General features: G+C 48.4%; 1 protein-coding gene across 2 annotated transcripts in view; it reads left to right on the top strand.

The window, feature by feature from the left end:
* PLPP1 (phospholipid phosphatase 1) overlaps positions 1-22,272 on the top strand; it is a 319,610-nt gene extending 297,338 nt beyond the window's left edge. For both annotated transcript variants that reach the window (XM_078675088.1, XM_078675089.1), the window contains exons 5-6: positions 10,233-10,409; positions 21,779-22,272. In XM_078675088.1, coding sequence (XP_078531214.1) covers positions 10,233-10,409; positions 21,779-21,904 — 303 coding nt within the window. In that variant the 3' untranslated portion in view covers positions 21,905-22,272. The remainder of the gene's footprint in view (positions 1-10,232; positions 10,410-21,778) is intronic.
* The last annotated feature ends 1,300 nt before the right edge of the window (positions 22,273-23,572 follow it).

The following is a 23,572-nucleotide window of genomic DNA, read 5'->3' as shown; positions in this document are numbered from 1 at the left end:
GGTAGCAGATTGCAGGTTATTTTTACTTCATGATGCTGGTTCGAACCGCTAATTTTTATTTGCTAAGGAGCCTTGAAACACTGCTGTAAATGTTTAAGTATTCTGGGTAAATCGGGGCCCTGCTTTCAGTCGTCAGCTTGCCCACTGCGTGAGCAATGTGCAGCAAAGGACATGGTCTGGGACTACCGGCCACCCTCCTCCTTAACACACTGATCGCATTACCTAATTCAACCATTCAACACATGGGTCTTTGGAAGTCAGGGGGTCAGGGCCCCCCCTGGCCGTATTTATTAAAATATAAAAACAAAATTAAAATTTTAATAAAATAAACATTTAGACCATTATTAAATGCACATTTCAGAACATTAGATTTACATCCATTTTTGACATGGTATGATGGGCTAACCTTAACAAATATCTAGTACAGCGTGTTTCCTAACCGAATCTAACATCCTGAAAATAAAAAAATGCATTCTAATAATTTAAGTCGTACGGCAAGGTCGCTAACCGGTGTCAGATCCTTTTACAGCTACGCTCTCACGTTCGAGATGCGCATGCGCAACCCAGGGCACGTTTCACCCACGTGCGCGCGCAACCCAGGGCACGTTTCACCCACGTGCGCTCCCTGAACTCCATTTAACCATAACAGGAGGGCCCGTACACTCGCGCACCTTAATGACGTCATAGTGTCTGTGAGGGGTGGCTACCAGCCTGAGGAAAGCGTAGACTCCCTCCCCCGCACCCTTCTAAGTAATGGATATCATATCCTGCCCCTGAAGTTCTGGGAGAGACCAATGGCCCCTCCCGCTGGGCGGCCCCTTTCGTGAATGGGACCGCCCCCCCTAAGGACCTTAAATTGCTGCTCACCGATTATGACCTTACCGCCACAGGCCAGCATAGTTGACCGACTATCTGGCCCCCCCAACCGCCTACACTGAAAGGTCATCTTCCTAATCAAAAAACCCCTCTACCCCTGCTAGTTTGTTCCCTATCCATAGGGCATTCCCTGACTCTGTGAACTGGACCCCCACCCTGTGAGTAGAGACAACCCCTCCAACAATTGACAACTCTTCTACATCAGCCGACTGTTAGTCTACAATGTCTCTCTCTGATGCACCCCTGTGGGATATACTGCAATTGAGGTGTTTGAAATAATTTCTCAATCCAAGTGTTGATCCTCTTTATCGAGTGATTCTTCACAGGGTGACTCCGCGCCCTCACCGAGTCCACCCCCCCTTTCCCTGCAGCCTGGGGAAACTGAGCCCCCCTATGTTGCAGTCTGGGTTTTATATTTTGCTAACTTGCTTGCTAGTGCGATTATCCCTTCCACCAGAACCCCCTTTTGCCCAATTAAAAACCCCAATCGATGTTGCCCGCTGTCAGATATTGACTGAGGGTGGGGGGCGTGCCTATCGGGTACTTCTCCTTCCCCGCTCTGGACGGACAGACCCCATCTTTGGTGTCCCTGTAGTTGCTGTGACCGGGGGTATCCTGGTACTATCAGTGTACACCTCCCACTGGCGTATCGTGAAGTCTGCTAACCACCCACACCTGGCCACTCCGCTCTGGGAAATGTTAAGTGTATGTCTACCACTTTACTATGGAAGTCCCCACTTCCCGACCAGGGGTGATGAGGCGTTGCATAGGCCTATTATTCCTGGGGTTGCCAAGGCTAGCAATGCACACCCTTGTGCACTGCCCCATCCCTATCGTTGGCCCTACCAATTGTTAACCTATGAATATACCATGCTGACACTGGTGGCCCTGCGAGCGCAGGCGCCGTTACTGTAGAAATACAATTTCCTGTTAAGGAAAATACTGCCATTTTATGTGACGCAAAATCCCGCTACATTACTGCGGCCAGCCCAATCTAGAGTTTACACACCAAAAACAATCAGCCCTGTGCTGGCACCTCCTGCGTCTTTGATCGCTCGCCCATCACAGTTGCGTTGTTGCTTGCCATCCTCTACCTGACGTAAGCATCCCTTGGGCTGTCCACCTGTTACAGCTGTTGTGATGTGGAGCACTCCAGATATCCTCCATGGACCCGGCCATACATAAATGGAAAAGATAAACACAAACCATTAGTGTTTCTGGCGATAACTGCTGTACACGTGCTAGTCTTACATTGCCATCACTTGCTAAGTTTTAGATAAGACGCCAAATGCATACTCATTAACACTTCCACTGTAAGTGTTAAGCATAGCCTCAGTTTGTGTCCCATGTAGTGTGTTTGGATTAGTGTTAAGGAGAGTGCCCTGTAGAATGACCTTCATTAGAGAATAATAACCAGTGTGCAGTACAGTGACCCAGTGCATGGGGTCCACCGTGATTACAATAGCGCCCTCGTGACTCCTTAAGGACGATACACAATGTGAAGTGCGGTGCCACGGCACATTCATGGTTACTAAAATTCTGCTGCAGACCAGGACATCACCTCCTATTCCTGGTTTTCTACCCACGTCTTTAGGCGATAGGATCTAGGTTTGAAAGGGACAGTCTGTTTGCCAGTGCAGCATCTAAATCTTTAGCATAGGATCAGCGCCGCCCTAACCATGCTAGGCTGTAAAATTGGCTTCCTATGTTCACATTCATTGTTACTAAAAGAAAATTGTGCTGCAGACGAGGACATCGCCTCTTAATCCTGCTTTTCTACCCACGTCTTTATGCATAGGATCTATGTGTGAAAGAAGGACAGTCAGTTTGACAGTGCAGCATCAAAGTCTTTACCCAAAAGGATTAGCACAGCCCTAACTATGCCAGGCTGTAAGATGGCACAAGAGCCTTTTTAGCTCCCCCACTTTGGTTTCTGGTAAATACCATCCCAGCCAACCGGACATGCTCACAAGCATCCCCAGAATTATTTGATGCCGCAACTAGGCTCTTGGACACCTTTTAAGGTGTGACATCCGGGGCCAGGGTGTGTAGGATTATGAGGACCCCCAAGCAATCGGTCATTAGCGTGGGGAAGTTCCACGCTTGTTGAAACTATCAGATCGGTTGAAGTCATTGATCTTAGTACTAACATGAGATGACCTGTGAGATAAAGGCTTTTCCCTTGCGTGGGTCCCCATGTGTCACTACCTTGAGTGCTTCCTGTTGGCCCCCGCCGTTCTAAAGGCTGCAAGCCTTGTCAGCATGCCTGCCGTGTTCCGTACACCACTTTCTTGATATATGGTCCGGTACGCCCCTAGGGCACGACGTATACTGTGCTAAGTTACTGCGTGTTAATAAGTTAATAAAGTTGTTATCTAATACCACTGGACAACTCATGGTGGAAATATAAATTGAGGTAACCCACAAGAAGAAAACTTTTCATTTTTTGGCCTTTCGACAACGGCATCATTAAATTCACCGATTTCCCCAATCAGCACTGTTTGTAATTCCCTGGAATGATTGCGAACCGCATGATACAGTCAGTCATTCATAGTAAGGACTGAAATCGATTCTGCAGAGCCCCAGGCTTTTGGGAGCATCAATGGTCGATGCCATCTCCAGTATAAGGACAACGCTACCCTACTTTAACTGTTGCAAGTGAAAAACCGAAAATTTCACCTAACCTGAAAATGCTTTCTTCTTGAACAAAGTATCAATGTAAGACACAAATTTGTAGCATTGTTGGCCTAGAAAGGCAACCCGAAGGAATTGGCTTGCCCTACCCCCATGCGCACAAGGGAAACCCCTGAAGCAGGACCTGCTGCTCTTCAAAAGAAAGGTCTGATCTATACCCGTTAGCGGTTCTAATACTAATAATCTTAGTGGCCCACTATGGTACTCTCACTATGTTGTCGAGACAAGAGTCCTTTAGACACTACTGGTTCCCCAAATTTAATGGATTTTTAGGCCCACCATGGTATTATTTGCCTTCAGAATTGAAATATTCAAATACCTTTGTTTGGCGTTCTGCCCTGAATTGCCACAAAATGGGGTTGACGTCTGTGCTTAGCACAGTTGCCACGCAGCTTGGGAAACTGGCTTGCACACTATCAAGCCCTACACTTAAATACCTGTTTGCTCGCAAGGAGGACCCCAGAAAGCGGGCAGAAAGCGGGCATTAGCATATAGGAGTTACCATGCTCGTTTTACTATCAACTCAGTAGATCCAAATGATAATCCTTCTAAAGTGTTTACGCTTAAACTTATAATTGTGAGATAAAACATTCCACCCCAAAAACAACCCCACGAGAGATTCTTGTGGCCCATTTACAACCTCACATTAAAACAGGCAATAAAAAGGGGGGGGATGCCCATTGTTGTGACGCAATTACCCAAGTGATTCCATCGCTCCGTCCTGAACATAGATACGCGTTACTCGAAAAGGCATTCGTGGCCCCCATGAACTACCACTGTACTATCTATTCTGCCCCTCAAAAAGAAGTTCAGAAGAGTCAGAAATATGACATATGCATCCACTGCCTCTAAGGCCCTGCTGCATACACTGCCTCTTAAGGCCCGGAGTACTGACTCGCCTGCATAATGCTCATTTGTTCCCCCTTGCTCTGAAACTGTTACCATGTGATTCGACCCTTTCTTCTCTAGACCTGCCTTAGTACAGCACAGAACCAAAACTGTGGTCTAGCCACCCACTTGTAGTCTTTTCTGTCATTACCACAATTATTACTATTACAAGTATCTTACCTGTAAGACTGGGCTATTGGCTTTGTCAGTGCCTGTTTGCTGCCTAAGATAAGTACATAGCAACCATGGTTTGTCTAAAAGTTTGAAGAGCTTACATTTGGAGCCCTGGGGACACCATGACAAGTAAAGGACCAAAACTGTGGTCTAGCCTCATGTGCCGCCCACTTGTAATTTTTCCATCATTCCCTCAACTATATATTACCGGTAGCATACCTGGACTATTGGCTTTGTCAATGGCTGTTTGCTGCCTAAAATAAGTAATTAGCAACCTTGATGTGCATATAACATTTTAAAATTACACAAATAAAATTACACAAATAAATCTGCCCCTCGTTTCCTTATCAGACTTCCGTCAGCTTGCTCACTCCCCTCGTTTTACACTTTGCTGGAAAGTATCCCATTTCGCACTGTTAGAGTGCATTTTTTTTAAGCAACCGCTAATTTGCTTCATTGATCGTATTTCTGGACACTACATTGAGGGATATGATCCAAATGGAGCACGAAGGGCAGACCGGCAACTGCCTGTTTGAAGTTTCACCTCTAAAAAGCCCAACCAGTTATTCGACATCGTCAAGTACTACGTTTTGACGTGATACAATATGGCAAACTGCGTGTTCAAAAAGGTGAAATCATTTATTTGGTTGCTTTAATAAAATATAAATACATAATTCATAAGGATAGTTACAGTAGAGCAGACACATAAATGTCAGTCCCCACTGGACCAAAAGGTGAAAGGAGATACTTAAAGAATCACAGAATATGTCTCATGAAGGACTGAATGTCACATTGTATTAGGGCCAATTTATAAACATGAAATATGTATGATTAATATGCACTTAAAGGTTTAATTTAATATAGATGACAAAGCTTGTAGTCTTCCTTGTACTGCCCATTCAAGCCATTCATGATTATAGATAAGCTGCGGTGTGAATTATATTTATGCTAGTAAAAAGCACATTAATTTTTGAAAGAAAGTGCAACACGTATTAATCTGCACTCAATCCCCGTTTAAGATGCTATGCGCCCGAACAGGGAATTGAACCCTGGACCCCTAGCTTCAAAGTCTGATGCTCTACCGACGGAGCTATCAGGGCTTCGAGCACCGATCACTCCAATTAACTCAGACACACAATATCTCGTTAAACGGTAGGCAGATATCCAGTCATTTGTGAGTAGTTGTGAACAAGCGTAATTCCGGGCAGAAGCATTAATTATTTCTAAAACAAACACGCCAATAAGGTGTTATTTTAAATACCATCTCATATATGAATGTACATTCAAATTACATATCGTTTTTACGATTTCGAGTTACTGGCCCGTACGTGGATCGAACCCACGACCTTGGCGGTATGAGCACCCTGCTCTAACGACTGAGCTAACCGGCCAGGTAACGTGAAAAACACTCAAAATGACAAACAATGCGACATAAATTACGCTGGCGACCAGGCGCACGCTCACCATCAATAAAAGGGAGAGTTGGGTGGAGGCAGCCGCTCGCACCGCCGCCGACCGACGCAGCTGTTCCTCCAGGCGAGTTGCTTTCTCCGCTGACCGGCCCATCAACTGCATTGTTAGTACGCCAGGCCCAGCTGCTCTCTTCATACCGCAGGTCGGGTCACTGCAAAAAAGGGGGGCAACCTCCACGCTCGTCCATCGATGCAGGGATAAAGCACTTTAAAGGAGATCCGCGATCCGCCGGACGTCCAAACGTTCTCACGCCGCCCTTATAACCTGCAAAAGGAAAAGAAAATTACACAGCCCCACGGTGGGGCGAGGAGCGAGCCTGGGAGCGCGGGCACAAAGAGGCCGCTTCCCGCGCTCCCCAGGCTCTTAACCCCTTCGCCGTCGTGGCCCCGCCCCCTCGCCCCGGAAGTGCACAACTACTTCCGGGGCGAGGGCGGGGGGGCAAGCCACCACGAAGGAACCGGGATATGGGAGGGGCTGGGCCCCGCCATGCCTGTGTGGGGGCCGATTGGCCCCCTCTTTTCTTTCAGCAGGCACGGAGGAGTTGGCCTAACGACTAAGGCGCTCGACCTCGGACCTGGGGATCTGGGTTCGAGTCTTGGTAACGACGCCAAACATCCTGTGATTCCGGGCAAATCACTTAATCTCCCCGTGCCTAACAAAAATGAATGTGTGTCCTCATGTAACGTAACTGGTGCTTTGTAAAGCGCTCTGATACCTGATTCAGTTCAGGTCAAGTTCGTGCTATATAAAACTCTGCAAAAAAAAAAATTGGCCAAGAAGCACATTTCTGTCCCTGGTCCTGATGAGTTTGTAGATTGCCTTAGACATCCAAAGGCTAGGAATAAAACAGTTAAGCGCAAATTACCCCAGCTACTACCAGATGAGGGAAAGAGGGTCTGAGGGAAGTTTACAGAGCTGCGCGGATGACTCCCCAAGCCATATACATTACCAACAGAAAATCTGCGGGTCTCAGAACAAAAATGTATAGACAGACGTAGGGACTGTACACACCCCAGGAGAACACAGTAAGAGAGGGGTCTAAATTAAGAGGAGGGAATCCCATCACCCACCTCTTGGCTGCACACTAGTGCAACTAAGGAGCTACCACTCCTTGCTAATGTAAAGGAGGAGCTTGTGGATGCTTCGATATAATCCAGGACTAGATCACCTAAGATCGATTAAGCATAAGGCAGTGTGAGGACAAAATGTAGTGCAGTGTATATAATAAGTGTATTTAAAATTGACTACCAGGAGATAAATAAGATTTATTGGGTATCCCGTGGTGTCAAGGGTTAAACAGTAGAAGCGCGGTCTAAATAAATGTGCAAGCGCGCTTGGTGAGCAGGTCTACATGTTTCAGCCAACCTATATCTTATATTAAGCGTGGCTTTCTTCAGGACCAAGTAATTACTACTGCACTGTAATTATAGTGAAAAGTAATGAAATGACAAACTGTGTAGAACGATACAACCTTATGCCTGTGTAGTATTTTTATGTAGCAGACTAGAGCGTTGCCTCACGCTGTTGCCAGGAGAGGTGGGTATCCTCCTGATTGGAGACGAGAGTGCAACACCTATACCGGTAGTGGCTACATAAAAATACTACACCGGTCTAAGGTTGCATTCACTGGTCTATCACTATTGTTAAATCTGGGAATGCGTCAAAAACCATGGGAATTGTGCGGGAACACCCACGCAATGCCCATGGAATGCTTTTCCAGGGCAGATTGCCGCAATACAGCGATTTGTGATGTGTTGCTTTACTCCAGAGTCACCCAGGGCCATGGCAAGTGCCCTTAGGAGAAAGGAAGCCTGCATTCTTGCAACTTTTTCTGTAACCAATCTGGGTATGTGAGGGAGATTTTCATTGCTGTTTTATATGTATTGAGAGAAGCTTGTACTGCTACACACCACGCCTATTTGTGAAGGAACCTTAAAGTGCTACCGCACTATTTATTACGTTGGAATTTGCATATCAAGGACTTGAGGGCATATTTATCAAAATAACGCAGCGCAGCATCACCTAGCTGTGCTGCATTACAGGAAAAGGGCAGGAATGAGCTGTATTTATCACAATATGGCGCTTCCAGCCTTTTGCCAGTGTTGGCGCACAATGGCCTGCCTAGTGCCAATGCAAGCACCGTAGTGCAAAGGTGCCTTCGTTGCTTGCAGGATAGTTTTGTGCAGGAAGGGGCACCTGAGGCATTTTCCTCTATTTTCCTCTGTGTGCTGCAGAATGCTGCAACGTTTCTGTGCTTAAGATTGATGTAACTTTTAACTTTTGTAAGGACGTCGATGTTGAGTTTGAATTTTCAAAACTGTTTAAAAACTTTGTGTCAGCAGTAACAACATAGCAAAATGACCTCACACTGTTCCCAGGAAGCCTCTTTAGGGACATAACAAAGGGGCATATTCACAAAGAAGTGATGGGGCGTGGCGTTCGCCTTCTTGGCTTAACGCCGCGCTACACTTCGGAAACGCAGGGCTGCACCGTATTTGCAATATGGTGCAGCCCTTCATTTCACCCTATTCTGGCGCTTAATTTAGCTGCATAGCGCCAACGCAGGCACCCTTGCACCATAGTGCAAGAGTGACTGCGTTGAGGTGAATGATTGTGTATGTTATGTTATGTTATATTTATTTTTATATAGCGCACGGCTACTCAAAAAGAGTGTCCCGGCGCTTTAGTAATGAGACCTACGACGAAATAACACAACACAGCAATAAAAATAAAATGGAAGGCCCAATAAAGAAAAATAAGAAAACCTAGAGTAAACAACCAGGTCTTTAGACCTTTCCTGAAAGCAAGTAGGCTGGTGGCACCCCGAAGTGTCAGCGGCAGAGAATTCCACAGCTGTGGTGCCAGCAGTCCAAAGGAGCGGCCTCCAATACGAGCTTTTTACACGTGGCACCACCTCCAAAAACAATGACTCCGATCTGAGAGAGCGGGCCGGATGATAAAAGGCAAGTCTCCTTTGGAGATACTGCGCTCCCCCAGCATGGAGGGCTTTGTAGGCCAGGGTTAATGCTTTAAAGGTGTCCCTTCCTGCACATAAACAATCTTACATGGTGATTTGTAACTTCTATGTATGCTGCATTGTGCAGCATACATAGAAGTTGCAATTCGTCATTTTTTAAATGTTTATGTGCAGGAAGATGTTCCTTAGTGGACATAAACAATCATTTTTTATTTTTTATTTTTTTTAAACGATTTTTATTGCAGACATATAATAAACATAACACTGCCACATAGGCACCATAGTTCCGATTTCGCAGTACACCGTTTCTCGGTCAGCTTCATACACAGCCGTTAGGCCCACAACCCGGAGGTCTGGCGGCGTCAAGCAAGGAAATGCCAGAAGCAGAAATGCAGTAACAGTGGCAACCCGTTCTAGGTGTACACGTGTCCGCTTTTAGTTTTTCTCCCTTGCACCTCGTCTCCATTTCTTAAACTAACCCCCAACTCCCACCCCACTCCCCCCATAGCATGGTCTTTGCTGTTTTATGTGTGCTGCACAATGCAGCACGCATCAGCAAAAACAAGGAGTAGTAACCTGGCGCAATGAGGACAAATGCTTTAAGACCGGGTTTTTCCTGGTCTTAATTTTGGCACAGCCCCATAGTTACACCACTTTTGTAACTATGGGGTAGCGTCAAAATCAATAGGTATGGGTGTTGCTGCAGAACGGGCAGAAATGCAAAGAATAGCGTGAAAGGATGCCTTTCTTACAAGGGAGCGTTTAGCCATGTTAAGTGGGTTAACACTTTCTTGTAAATAAGGTGAAGCCTGTATCGCCCCCACAACATCAAATAAAGTGACGTTCTTGTGGCAAAACTGGTTTGCAATATGCCCTGAAGTGAGCAGAAAACGAGAAGCTAGTTAGTCTAATTGCCTCCTAGTTGCAGAAATTGCATTTTCTATTCCTCACATAAGAATATGATGTACACCATGAGAAGTTAAATGTCTTTTTTTTTTTTTTAGTTGTACTAGTCTTTGAAAGTCTTCAGAATATTTGATGCACATTATTTTGAGGAGTGTTTGTACACTGTTTTACAACATATTGATTTATCATATGAATATGGAGCGTTGTGTAGAAATTGATTGGATTTCGTTTTTTTCCCATGCAGCTTTATCTTCAGTCCAGAATGAAAGGAGACTGGGCCAGATTATTGCGTCCAACAATTCAGTTTGCACTTGTGGCATCCTCCGTCTACGTAGGGCTTTCGCGGGTTTCTGATTACAAACACCACTGGAGTGATGTGTTGACTGGCCTTCTACAGGGAGCGGTAATGGCTATTCTCATTGTAAGTATACTTAACATTTGTTTTTGTTAGACACAGATGTCCACATTTACAAACCTGTCACACAATGCAGCGCAGCACCCATAGTTGCTGTGTTGCGTGACAGGGAAAGACCAGAAAAGCACCATATATACAGAGGTATGGTGATATCCTGTTATTATAGTGCCAGCGCACAATAATACTGCAGAGTGCCAAATATACACCTCTGCATCATGAAATGTTGTATGCCTGTGTCTAGAACAGGTTTTGTAGTGGAAGCGGATACTTCCAATACAAAATACTATGCTTAGACCAACATTAAATGCAGCACACATGCAAAGTGGGAAAAGTTGGGAGAAATCAAAAAGTTCTTCTTTTTAATGCCTGCTACAAGTGGCATTACGATTTGGCAAAAACCCTGACTACTATTGTTAGTAGATGGGGGTTCTGCGTTCAAAACCATGGGTGGTTGCTCAGGAACAGGAGTCTACCCTCCTTATGGACAAAGTAACCAGCATAACAACCTTGCTCGATCTTTTTCTTGAGAATGAGCTCCAATGCTGAACAGTGCATGCAAGGACACTTGTTGTAGAATGCAGACATGACATAGATGAAGCTGCAGGATTCAAGGGGGAAGTTGCTGGAAAGGAAGGGTGTAAACGGGTTAGACTATCTGCAGGACCCATAGGTCTATCATGTTAGCAATCTAATTTGAAAGAAAGTAAGACATTCTCACAGGCTGCAAGTGCTCTTTCAGGAGGATACTTAAAGGTTATGCAGATTGGGTTGAGAAGGAAGTAGAGGGCTGCTGCTCTGTGTCGGCAACAAGGCACATCCGGTCACCCGTTCTGGAGCAGAAATTGTTTTGGCTGCAGCACAGCTTGGGAAGGCTAGCATTGTGGAAATGGAATTCCCCTAGAGAACGCCTGAAATATGCGGTATTCACAGTAGAATTGACTGGCAGGGGATGCCGGACCCATGAAATTAGCCATAGCCCAGGTTTTAAACGTTTCCAGTACAGTCAGCCTTCTCTCCAAACAGACAAGTGCCATCAAATGGCATGTCCATTAAGTGGGTCTGGAAGTCACCGAAAAATCCAGCGGACTGTATGTACCATGAGTGACGGCGGATGGTAACAGATGAGCCTATTGTTTGCACCATGGAGTTATCTGTATGGCCACATTCTGATCCAGACCTGCCAACTCACATGGAGTCACCATGTGTCACATAATATTGGCATCCTTCACACAGTCACATGGTGAGGAGCCAATATCATATAGTGCCATGGAAAGCTAGCAAGAAACAACTGAAAAGAGTGGATTTCCAGCCGGTCTGTCGAGCGTTTGCTCAGCAGATGTCTATTTAGGTGTGTGTAAACGCCAATCAGCCAGTTTTGTTTTTTGGGTGGGTTTCGTGGGATGAGGGGGGTAAAAGTGCCCCTTAAGTAGTTCCAAGCATGAGGCCCCGTCCCCTACAAGGTACCCCCCTCCCCCTTCCCTTCCTTACCTTACAAGTTCAACGAATTGATTTTACAGCATCTGTGCTCTATCCCATAAGGCATGGTAATATTGTGCTAGAACACAGGTCCCAATAGATGTTGGCGAGTGAGCCTCCGTGAGGAGAGACATTTTCCCAGTGCCTCGATCTTTTTGGACTCAGTTGGGAGGTGCTGTAGTGAATGAGGCAGGGCTATGTTTGGAGCAGGACCGACCTTTGCCCATCCGTCACCAGACAGTCTGGTAGTGCAGTCATCAGGCAGAGGGCAATGATGGGATTTGGGGGTACCTGACCACTGCAGCTGCACTAGGATTGCCCCCACAATGCTAAAATGGGCTCCATTAACACCTTCTTGAATGGCAGCTGAAGATGCCAGTTATAAAACGTCCATCAGGATATTCGGTTGCTTTTCCTCTATTGGCAAGGATAGGTCGGGAACCTTGGTTACCCTTCTAAAGACAGCTGTACACAAAGCCACCTCCTCTGAAGGGAGGCAGAGAGAAGTTTTGTCTGTCTTCGTCTTGGGAAGTTTTACCCAAAGTCACCCGTATTTTGAAGTGGCAGATAATCAGAAGTGCCTGTTCTCTGAGGGTAGACTATTACCAACCTCACCTTTGTTATCATCCTGTTCTTTTATGTCAGGCAGCTGTAGCTGACTGAAAGAACAGTCATTTTGTCATAATGAATAAGTAACTTACCACTGGTAACTCTTTCTGCTGGATACTCTCGACTCCAGATTTCTCTTTAGACGGTTTCCTGGTGCAAGATTGGATACGGAGATTTTTTTCAGCAGTGTACCAGTGTCACCACATGGCATAGAGTACACATCATATTTCTGCAGAATTTATAGGGAACAGATTGAGCAGTGCCACAAATAAGTGCCACCTCTGCAAGCTGAAGTCAGGTTATTTTTCTTTCTTCTTTCACTCCCTAAGTCACAGAGCACTTTCAACCAATTGCAGGTGACCGTGAACCAAAATCTAACGTGGGACCTTATTATGAAACCGATTCTTAATCTTTAGTAGTACTTCCCAAAGGTGGAGGATCTGAGAAGGTGACTCAGATCAGGAACATTTTCAGAACTGAATGAGCAAAATAGCCGTCCTATTGGACTCCATGGTCAAGGTAGTAGTGTTTGGTTAACATGTGCACAGTTTCTCACGTCTGTCCGGCAGATATCTAGACCTGCCACTGCCTTTGCCAAAGCTGCCATAAACTTGGTATTATTGGAATAAGCCCACAGGCCTTGTGGGGGTTCCTTGTTAGTCTACGTATAGCAGATTTTGGTGCAGAAAACCAACCACTTGGACAGAATCCTGTCTTGCCTTTCTTGGTCCAAGTAAAAAGCCCACAAAGAGCTCATCTACACGATGGTCTCTTATAGGTCAGTTTAAAAACTCTAAACTTTTATGCTCATGGACCCTCTCCTCTTTCAAAGGATGAGGTGAGGTGATAGACGTGGAACGGTAATACCACTTTTGGCAGAATACAGGCAGAGTCCATAGCAAGATTTTTGGAGGTAAGTGATTTAGTGATGTTGCATGGTGAGCACCCAGTTGGGATAATCTGAGGCGGTAGCAAGCAATTGTGCATTGTCTCGAATGGAGGGCATCTAAGGAATATCGGGACCAGATTTTGGCCCCACTAAGGCATGAAGGATGGTTTTGGCGAGAACATATCAGACACATCTGAAAACTCATCACAACTAATAATTTAAAGAGAGATAGGTTAGTTAGACAAACATAAGACGGCTGACAAGGAATCCTTAACTGTTTTGTCATTGGCCCAGAACAGCCTTATAGTTACAAACAATACATCAGTTTGGCCTGCAGAGGTTCTAGGTGTCAACCATTTCCCTGCCCCCAGCATAGAATTTATGGACGGCCATGTGGCTGCAAGAATAACATCTACTACTTCAATCAATCAGGGGATTTGTAAAGTGTGCTCCTTACCCGTGAGGGTCTCAAGGTGCTGGGGGGGGGGGGGGGGGGGGGGGGGGGGGGCGCAACGCTACTGTTCGAAGAGCCAGGTCTTGAGGAGTTTTCGGAAGGCGAGTAGGTCTTTGGTCTGACGTAGGTGGGTAGGAAGGGTGTTCCAGGTCTTGGCGGCGAGGTAGAAGGATCTGCCGCCTGAGGTAGTTCGTTGGATGTGGGGGACGGTGGCGAGGCTGGCGGAGCGGAGTGGCAGGTGGGGGTGTGGAAGTTGAGTCCGCTATTCAGGTAGGCTTGTCCGGCATTGTGGAGTGCTTTGTGTGCGTGGGTGAGGAGTTTGAAGGTGATCCTCTTGTCGACAGGGAGCCAGTGAAGGTTCCTCAGGTGGGGGGTGATGTGGCAGCCGCGGGGTGCGATGACGATCAGTCGGGCAGAGGCATTTTGGATGCGCTGGAGTCGTCGTAGGTATTTGGCTGGGATTCCGGCATAGTGCGTTGCCATAGTCCAGCATGCTGTTGACGAGGGCCTGTGTCACCGTTCTTCTGGTTTCGGCCGGGATCCATTTTTAGATCCTGCGGAGGGTGTTGTAGCAGGAGGAGGAGACGGCGTTGACCTGTTTGGGCATGGAGAGGGTGGAGTCGAGGATGAATCCCATGTTGCGCGCGTGGTCGGTGGGTGTCGGTGCTGTCCCCAGAGTGGTAGGCCACCAGGAGTTGTCCCAGGCTGAGGGTTTGGGCCAGAGGATAAGGACATCCGTCGTGTCCGAGTTCAGTTTCGGACGGTTGCTCCTCATCCAGTCGGCGATGGCCTTCATTCCGTCGTGTATGTTGGTTTTGGCGGTGCGTGGGTCCTTGGTGCGGGAGATGATGAGCTGAGTATCGTCGGCGTAGGAGATGATGTTGAGGTTGTGGTGGCGGGCCACTTGTGCGAGGGGGGCCATGTAGATGTTGAACAGCGTCGGGCTGAGGGAGGAGCCCTGGGGGACGCCGCAGATGATGTCGGTGGCTTCGGATCGGAAAGGCGGGAGGCGGACGCCCTGGGATCTGCCGGAGAGGAAGTACATGGTCCAGTCGAGGGCCTTCTCTTGGATACCGGCTTCATGGAGGCGAGTCTTTAGTGTGCGATGGCAGACCGTGTCGAAGGCGGCAGATAGGTCCAGGAGGATGAGGGCTGATGTTTTGCCGTTGTCTAATTGGCACCTGATGTTGTCTGTGGCGGTGATAAGGGCTGTCTCTGTGCTGTGGTTTCGTCTGAATCCGGATTGGGATGGGTCCAGGATGCTGTTGCCTTCTAGGTGGCGGGTCAGTTGCATGTTGACGATTTTCTCGATGACCTTCGCTGGGAACGGGAGCAGGGAGATGGGCCGGAAGTTTATGAGGTCCTTGGGGTCCACCTTGGGCTTCTTGAGGAGGGCGGTGATTTCGGCGCGACTTTCCAGCTTTCCGGGAAAGTCGCGGTTTCGAAGATGTTGATGACCTTCCATAGTTGGGGTGCGATGGCTGAACCTGCCTTGTTGAATATGTGGTGCGGCCACGGGTCCGTCGGAGATCCTGAGTGGATGGAGTTCATGACCTTGCGTGTCTTGTCATCGCAGACGTTGGACCAGGACGTCAGGAGGTTGGTACTGATGGTGTTCGCAGGAGGGGTGGGGTCTGGTGCGGTCGGGTCGGTCGTGGCGTTGAAGCTGTCGTGGATGTCAGCGATCTTTCGGTGGAAGAAGTTGGCGAGGGAGTCGCACAGTTCCTGTGAGGGCGGGATGTCGTTGGCATTGGTGCTGGGGTTGGAGAGTTCTTTTATGATGCGAAAGAGCTCTTTGCTGTCGTGTGCGTTGTTGTCCAGTCGGTCTTTAAAGGAGGACCTCTTGGCTGATCTGTTGAGGTGGTGGTGTCTGCGGGTGGCGTCCTTGTGGGCTGCGTGGTTGTCCGGTGTGCGGGAGTGGAGCCATCTCTTCTCCAGTTTCCGGCATGTGCGCTTGGAGGCCAGGAGCTCGTCTGTGAACCAGGAGGCTCTCTTGCTGGCGTGGTTGTTGGGGGGTTTCTTCAGTGGGGCAAGGGTGTTGGCACAGTCTTCGATCCACTGTCTGAGGTTGCGGGCTGCGGCGTCCGGGTTGGTGGGCTCAGTGGGTTGGTTCAGGGAGAGGGTGGTGGTCATCTGGTCTTCGGTGATTTTGCTCCAGCAGCGGCGAGGCAGCTGTTGGGTGCGGTGGTGCGTGGCCGGTTTTTTGATGGTGAAGTGAATGCAGCGGTGGTCGGTCAAGTGGGGTTCGGTGGTGTGGTTAAAGGAGACGTGGGTGCTTGTGGTGAAGACGGCGTGTGGCCGGTGGCGTGGGTGGGTGTAGTGACGAGTTGTCTGAGGCCTAGGTTGGCAAGGTTGTCGATCAGTGTGGCGGAGTTGGCGTTGTTGTTGTTGTTCTCGAGGTGGAAGTTCAGATCCCCGAGGAGGATGCAGTCCGTGGAGGCGAGAGCGTGGGTGCTGGCGAGGTCGGCGATGGAGTCGCTGAACTGGGCCCAGGGTCCTGGGGGGTCTGTAGACGAATGTCCCTCTGAGGGTGGTGTTGGGGTCGGTATGGATCTGGAAGTGCAGGTGTTCGGCAGTGTTTAGGGTGTCGTCTGCGTGGGTGGTGACCTTGAGGGTGGATTTGTGGACGATGGCAATTCCTCCGATGCCGTTGGCGCGGTACCTGCGGGTGATTTTGTAGCCATCTGGGATGGCCATGGCGATGTCTGGAGCCGAGGAGTCGTTCAACCACGTCTCAGTCAGGAAGGCTACGTCCGGGGTGGTGTTGTCGAGTAGGTCCCAGAGTTCGACGGCGTGTTTGCGTGCGAAGCGGGTGTTGAGGAGTATGCAGCAGAGGTGATTGGGTCTGGTCCTTGATTTTTTTTTTTTTAAAGACCAATGGTCCCAAACTTTATTTCGTTTCACATTTAAGTTGGTAATTATTCACACAATGTCATAACAATGAAGTACTATTACAATTGGCACTCAACGAGTAGCACATATTGACAAGCCAGTTATACATGAGTGAAAATAAACAGTAGCCAGAGGAGATGCATTAGTCCGCAAGCGGCAGCGCCAGGAAATGGCTCGTGTTGCAGTGCACGCGGTCCGCAACACTGCAAAAGGACCAAAGTGGTCATGAAGACCAGCAACCAATGTCCTGAGTCGTGTTCCTCGGTTAGCACAGTAGCAGTCAAGGGCAGGATCATATCCCACATAGTCGCATGGGTCGCTGGGTTGCTGTCTCCTGTTCATGGCAGTGTCCAACCAGTGTTGTGCGAAACATAAACAAGGAGGGGAAATCGAGTATTACCAGGAGTACAGCATAAACAGTCTCTTTATCAACCAAGAGATTTAACTGGGAATTAAAAGAAGAGGGGGAGGGAGAAACTCTACAACAACCGTTAGACTAGCATTTGCGTGTGTAGCAGTGTGTCTGGAACCCTAGCTGTGCGTGGTGTACCCCATGTGGGCCGCGTGGGGGCGGGGATGGTTGAGGATGTGGTGACGCCGTAACTGCAGGGCGGGGGGGGGGGAAAGGGGGGGGGCAGGGGCGGGCGACGGCAGGGGACATCTCCCGTTGGGCAAGGGCCTGGTGGTCGGGGAAGGTGGCGGGAGGGGGGGGAGAGAGGGGGGGGGGAGCCCGCGTCATGTCCAGAGAGCAGTCAATTGGGTCCCCTCTATTCCGCGTCGGGATGGCACTCTATACCGGCCTGTGTGCACGCCCGATGGTACGCATTCAGGGCAGTGTCCCAATCCTGGGCGATCGGGTACTTCCGTAGGCCCGCGGTCTCTTCCCTGTGCAGAGACACACTCTCCGCGCATGCCCAGTTGCCCAGAGAGCGACGCCAGTCTGCAGGGCGCGGTGGGGTGGCACTTTTCCACCGTTTCGTGATAAGGCGCTTAGCCGTGATGAGGCCCAAGTCCCAGAAACGCGCCCGTAGCTTGGTCTGCTTGGTTCTTTTGTAGAGTCCCAGCAGGCATACCTCCCACGTCTTGGGGAGGGTATCGCCTGTGGCCGCCGTCAGTGTGTCTGTGACCGCCGACCAGTACAAGGTGAGGTGGGCGCAACTCCAGAGTGCGTGCAGGAAGTCCAAGTCCAGGAGGCCGCATCTGGGACACGCCGACGACGTGAGTCCGAAGTAGCGATTCAGTTTGTCTGGAGACAAATACGCGCGATGGATGATGTAATATTGGATGGTCTTAAAGCGCGCGTTGCGAGGAATATTCCTGGCGCCCGCTAATACCGCGGCCCACTGCTTGTCTGTCCAGTCGGAACCTCGGTCGGTCGCCCACTTCTCCCTCAATCTGTGGGAGGAGAATTGGGTATGACTGTGCAGTGCTTGTGCTAACCAGTGCACTATATGGGAGCCATCGCCCATCACATGCAGGTACTGGATGAGCAGATGAGTGGGTGGCTCGTGGCTCATGTCACCCCATGCCTTCGTTAGCTCACGGAGGAGTCTGGCGTGTGCCAGAAATTGTCCCGCTGGCAGATCAGTATCCGCGGCCAAGGCCTCGAAGGGCAACAACTCTCCGTCGCTGTACAGGCCGCCCAGGTCGTCCAAGTCCGCCGCAGTCCAACTGCGCAGCTCGGCCGAGGACAGCATGCCAGCACCCAAGGGAGTTCCTAGTAGAGGTAGATTCGGAGCATAGGGTACCGTACTTTTGGTGAGTTTGAGGCTCCGCACAAAGCACCGCCTGGCGACTGCTACATGGACCTGAGTGGGGGGCCGGCCCCGCGTTAGGGGGTGGAAGAGTGTCAGCACCTGCACGGGGGACAGGGTGGTGTCAATCGTGGCCGTGTCCGTCAGGTTCTTGCCACTCAGCCAGTAAGCGACCCATTGCAGCTGGGCTGCTAAGTAATATAGCTCCTGATTGGGAACCGCCAGGCCTCCAGCGTCCATGGCCGCGTATAGGGTCTTCAACGCTACCCGGGGTCTCCCTTTATTCCAGACGAGGTGCCTGGTGAGGGTTTCCAGCTCTTTGAATATGCGCGCCGGTACATACACTGGCAGGTTAGTATAATAGAGGAGCCGGGGGAGCATTATCATCTTGGTTAGCGACACTCTGGCCGGCACATTCAGCGGGAGGGAGTTCCAGAACGTGACCTGGGCCGAGAGCGAGGATATAGCCCTCACCAGGTTGCCCTCCAGGAGGTCCACAGGGTCTCGATATATCAAGATCCCCTGGTACCTGAATACCGTCGGGTGCCACCGGAGTGTCTCCCCCATCATGCGCACATCACATTGTGGCATCTCGCCACTGAATGCATAGGCTCCCGATTTGGCCCAGTTGACGCGGAGCCTCGACATGTCCCCAAACGTTTGGAAGATGTCCGTGATTGCCGCAGGTGGGTCTGGTCCTTGATGGTTTGATGGTTTGGTGGTTCTGTTGCAGGTGAAGCTGCATTTGCGGCAGGAGAAGGGTCATTGTGTGCATTTCGGGGCGGCCTGGATGCATTGTTGGTCTCGGCCGGGGTTGAGAGCGTGGAGGGAGTCTGCGTCGTAGCTGTGTTTGGGTCCGGTGCGCGGGGACCAGGGGTTCTGGCGCTGGGCGCGGTCCAGGAGCGGACGGGCGCAGACGGGCTTGCCTCTGGCGCGCCAGCAGCGCGGCTGCGCAGCGGCCTGTATGAAGGGTGGAGGGAGGAGCAGCTAGGTGGCGGGAGGCGAATGGGAGAGGATGGGGCGGGGCCACAGGGGACGCAGCGGCGGGAAAGGAATGCAGGGGGCGGGAGGGGGGAGAAAAAGGCGGGAGAGACGGGAACTAGAAAACAAACAGGCAGTGAGAAAAACAAGGCAAAGAGAAACACAGAGCAAAGACTAAAGGCAGAATACAGATACAATACAGGCAGAAAAGCAGATGGCAAGATACAAAAGGAAATCAAGGAGAAAGAAAACAGACGGAGGAAAAAGGTCAGACTAAATACTTACCGCACACCACTGGTCCACCAGGGATGAGGCGCAGGCGGGAGCCTGCGGGTGGAGGAGGGCCTCGAACTTCCAGGAGTGGCGAGGGGCAGCAGGCAGAGGGTACAGCACTAGCAGGGAGCGCTGGAGCGGTGGGGGGGCGACCTGACCTAAGAACCGGTCACGGTTCACACTGTAAATGAAAAGAATGTAGCTACTGCTGCCAAGTCTCCATGCATGGAACTGTATGCAGGACACTCCTCTGTTGCAGAGACAGGAGGCCCTCTGAAAGTAGTCACCAGATCCAAGGGTAAATGCACAGTCTCCTGGCCCGTCTAAAGCTATTAAGATGACTTGGGCCCGGTTTGTACTGACTTTCCTCAGCACTCAAGGCAGGAGTAGTAGTGCTGGGAACTCCTAGAGAAAACTATGTCCCATCGGAGACGGAATACATCTCCCAGTAACCTTATTGGAGAAAACTCCAGGGTGCAGAACCTTTGACACTCCACATTCAACAGTGAACAGATCTAGTCAGGGCACAGCTTGCCCAGTGAAGATCCCTTGTACTACTACTTTTTGGCTGGAGATGCCACCCTTGCTCCACCAGCTGTCGTCTACTTAGCTGTTCTGCTCTAATGTTCAGGAACATTAGGTAGTTTTGCACCAGAATGATCTGCTGGACCAGCCACCTCCAGCGTCTCCTGGCTCAGGATCCAATACCCCACTTGGCAGTCATATTCCTGATAGGTCCTATGCGTGTCTTCTCTTTATGGTCAGTAGTTAGGCTTTCAAGGCCAAAATGATCCGACGAAGATCCAAAAGGTTGATGTGGATCTGCTCTCCGCTGGGTAACAGAGGCCTCTGATCTTCACCTCTGCCATAGGATCCCTGCAACCTAGAAGTGACTCGTTTGTCACAACAATGAAGTCCGAATGGTGAAGGGAGAATGGCCTGCAACCACATGAGGTTCTGAGCTGTCTCTTGTGAGATATCGACAGCGTGAGAGAGGCAACACCGGTACTGGCCCCCTTGAAACAGATTCAATTGCGTGATCCTGTTATCTGGCCTATAGAACAAAGAGGATGCATGAGACCTGAAGCCCCAGAAGCATCCTCAGCCGGGGAGCTATTAAAAGTTTCTGGATTGTCTGGAGCCAATTCAAGAAGTCTTAAATCCGCTGGTGTAAGTATACATGAGATTGCGTGTTCATGGGGTAGTTGCTCAGCAGGTTAATGTGTCTTCTAGTCAGAAATTTATAATTCAGCAGGTCAACTCTGATCAAAATTGCAGGGAGGGGAAGCTGTGGTCCTCTAAGGTGGCATGTTTAACTTTTAATAGTGTTCTGGGCCATATAAACAAACGTTGGCCAAACCAGTGTGGTCCGACTTGCACTGTGTGAAGAGCTCAGAAAAAAGTCATCTCAGGCATGCACTGGTTGATTAGTGCAGATAGCCGGGCTGTGAGCCTCTGGTGTGAAGTCCCCTCAGGTGTGGAGAAGAGGCTTCTGCTACTGACAAATCTGTCCTGGCTGTGTGTGCTGGAAGTATCGACTGTCTGCATCACCAAAGCCATAATTCAAAGTCTGTGGTATAGTGCAACCATCTATGAAAAGCTAGGGTCCCAAGTAGATGACATTGGCTCTTTCTATAGATAGCTAAAATTGTAAGCAGATGCTAAAAATATGGTCTCTTGCTAGTCGCTTAAACCATACGTGTTACCTACATTTGCTATTGCTTTCTATTTAGTACTGTTTGTATGGCAAGCCTCTTTTATATGGGTTAATGGAGTCTGTACTATCTCGTCGTAAGCACAGGATTGCTGCACTGAAAACCTGTTGCTGCATCTTTCTTTAACATTTATAGTCCTAAAATGGTTAACCTATCCTTTCTCCTTCAGGACACACTATTGGTTGGGAGTACAAGAAATCTTTCTTGCATATTCAAATTATGCTTTCAATGGTTTATCCTTGAAATTGCTCCTAAATTGCTTTCTATAGACATAACTAAAGATTGATAAAACTGAAGGGGAAACATTTCTAAATCTGATATTTTCCTTGCAGGTTGTCTACGTCTCAGATTTCTTCAAAGAAAAGGGGCGTAAATGTGAAAAAGAAGAAGATTCACATACCACTTTGCACGAAACCTCAACAAATGGAAATCACTATGGAAGCAATCACCAGCCATGAAACACTAATGCGGAGTGTCCTCCTTTTCCCAAAGAGTAATGGATTTCAGGAGGAGGGTGTGACAGGATACTCCTGTCGGATGTTGAAAGGAGAATGTCTTCACAGGACTGCTGCTATACTACTTGGATGCCCACTTTACTTGTATATAGTAAAATGAACACCATTTTAAAAAAAGCTTTAATTTTTTTAAATAAATAAAATCTTTGTTTTAAGCATTATAAACTATAACTATATTAAATCCGTAAAAATGTTTTGTTAAAAATATGTGGTAACACAGTTATGTACAAACAAGGTGTAACATGCTTTGCTCGAATGATGCTTGTGGATTCAGATTCACCAAGCAGAAGTATTAAAATGTTTACAGCAAATTTGCAAAGTTCTGAGAGTGGGTTCATCTGTCGAAGCCGCGAAGCATTATGCGAATAGATCGCCTGCACGTTCCTGAAAGTAATCGCTTGTGAATTAGTTTTATTGTTCATTCCTTTGCTTCAGAAACTTTTGCCATCATCCTCACAGGTAAAGACTTTCAGCAAAGACAATATCCCTTTTAATTTTTGTAATACCTGAAAAAGAAAAGATGGAGCATTAGTACTGCATAACGTGGAGTACTTTTACCTTGTACAACTTACGTTGGACTTTCCTCAAGTGGAAATGCACCAATCACGAGGACAGCGCAACAGATCACATAATACATGTGTGTGCAAATAAATACAACCACTGCATGATATACTGGAACCTATAATAAAACAATTTAAAGTAGTAGCAGAATTTGGCTTTACGATCTACACACAAGACATGTAATGCCCATTCACTTTAAACAGAAAATTGCTTTATTGGCTACATTTACATACCCTCTGCAAACTTGTTCTCCAATTCAGTGGACCTCATTTATGAGAAATGACGCATCGCTGCATGAAAGCAGCGATGCGTCACTTCTCAGTGCGCACTCCTTGCGACATACCTGATGCGTCATATTTACTGTATGACGCATCATGTCGCAAGTATTTCTGACTTATCTGTATGGCGCAAAAGTGACGCATTGCTGGAGTGTGTCACAAAAGTGACTCAACCCCAGCAATGTGTCCTTTCACATGGGGCAAGCCCCATGTGAAAGGTCTTGCGTCAGTCTTACACCTGCTGTGAGGCAGGCGTAAGATTTTGACGCATTTGAGTCCTAGAAGTGGCGCAGTGAAATCTGGTAGATTTCATATTGGTCACTTCTATGACCCTTTCCTGCGTGGGAACACCCCCCTGCATTCATATTAGTTAGATGAGGTTTGTGATGAGTCGAGGTTTGGGATGAGTCAAAGGAAGGGTAGAGGAGGGAAGAGTCTAGAAAGTGTTATTAGGGAGATCAGTAGTAAAAAGAGGTTTGGGATGACTGAAAAAAGGGATACATGAGGGGAGAGTCTAGGAAGGGTTCTTTTGGAGAATATATTAGTAAAATGAGGTTTGGGGTGAGTGAAGGAGGGAACTCTCTAGAAAGAGTTATATGGGAGATCCTACTAGTTAATTGAGGTTTGGGGTGAGTCAATAACAGATCATAGTAGCAGAATGAGGTTTGGGTTGAGGCAGAGTGGAGGTAACAGATATATTTAGAGTAGTGCACTGGAAGGAGTCGATGGTCTTTTTTTTTTTTTTCCTTCTCTCTACAGTAGAAATAAAGTA

Source organism: Lissotriton helveticus, chromosome 2_1 (assembly GCF_964261635.1).
Source record: "Lissotriton helveticus chromosome 2_1, aLisHel1.1, whole genome shotgun sequence".
Taxonomy (NCBI): domain Eukaryota; kingdom Metazoa; phylum Chordata; class Amphibia; order Caudata; family Salamandridae; genus Lissotriton; species Lissotriton helveticus.
The sequence above is the reverse complement of the archived record's forward strand: the minus strand, read 5'-3'. Positions and strand labels throughout refer to the sequence as shown.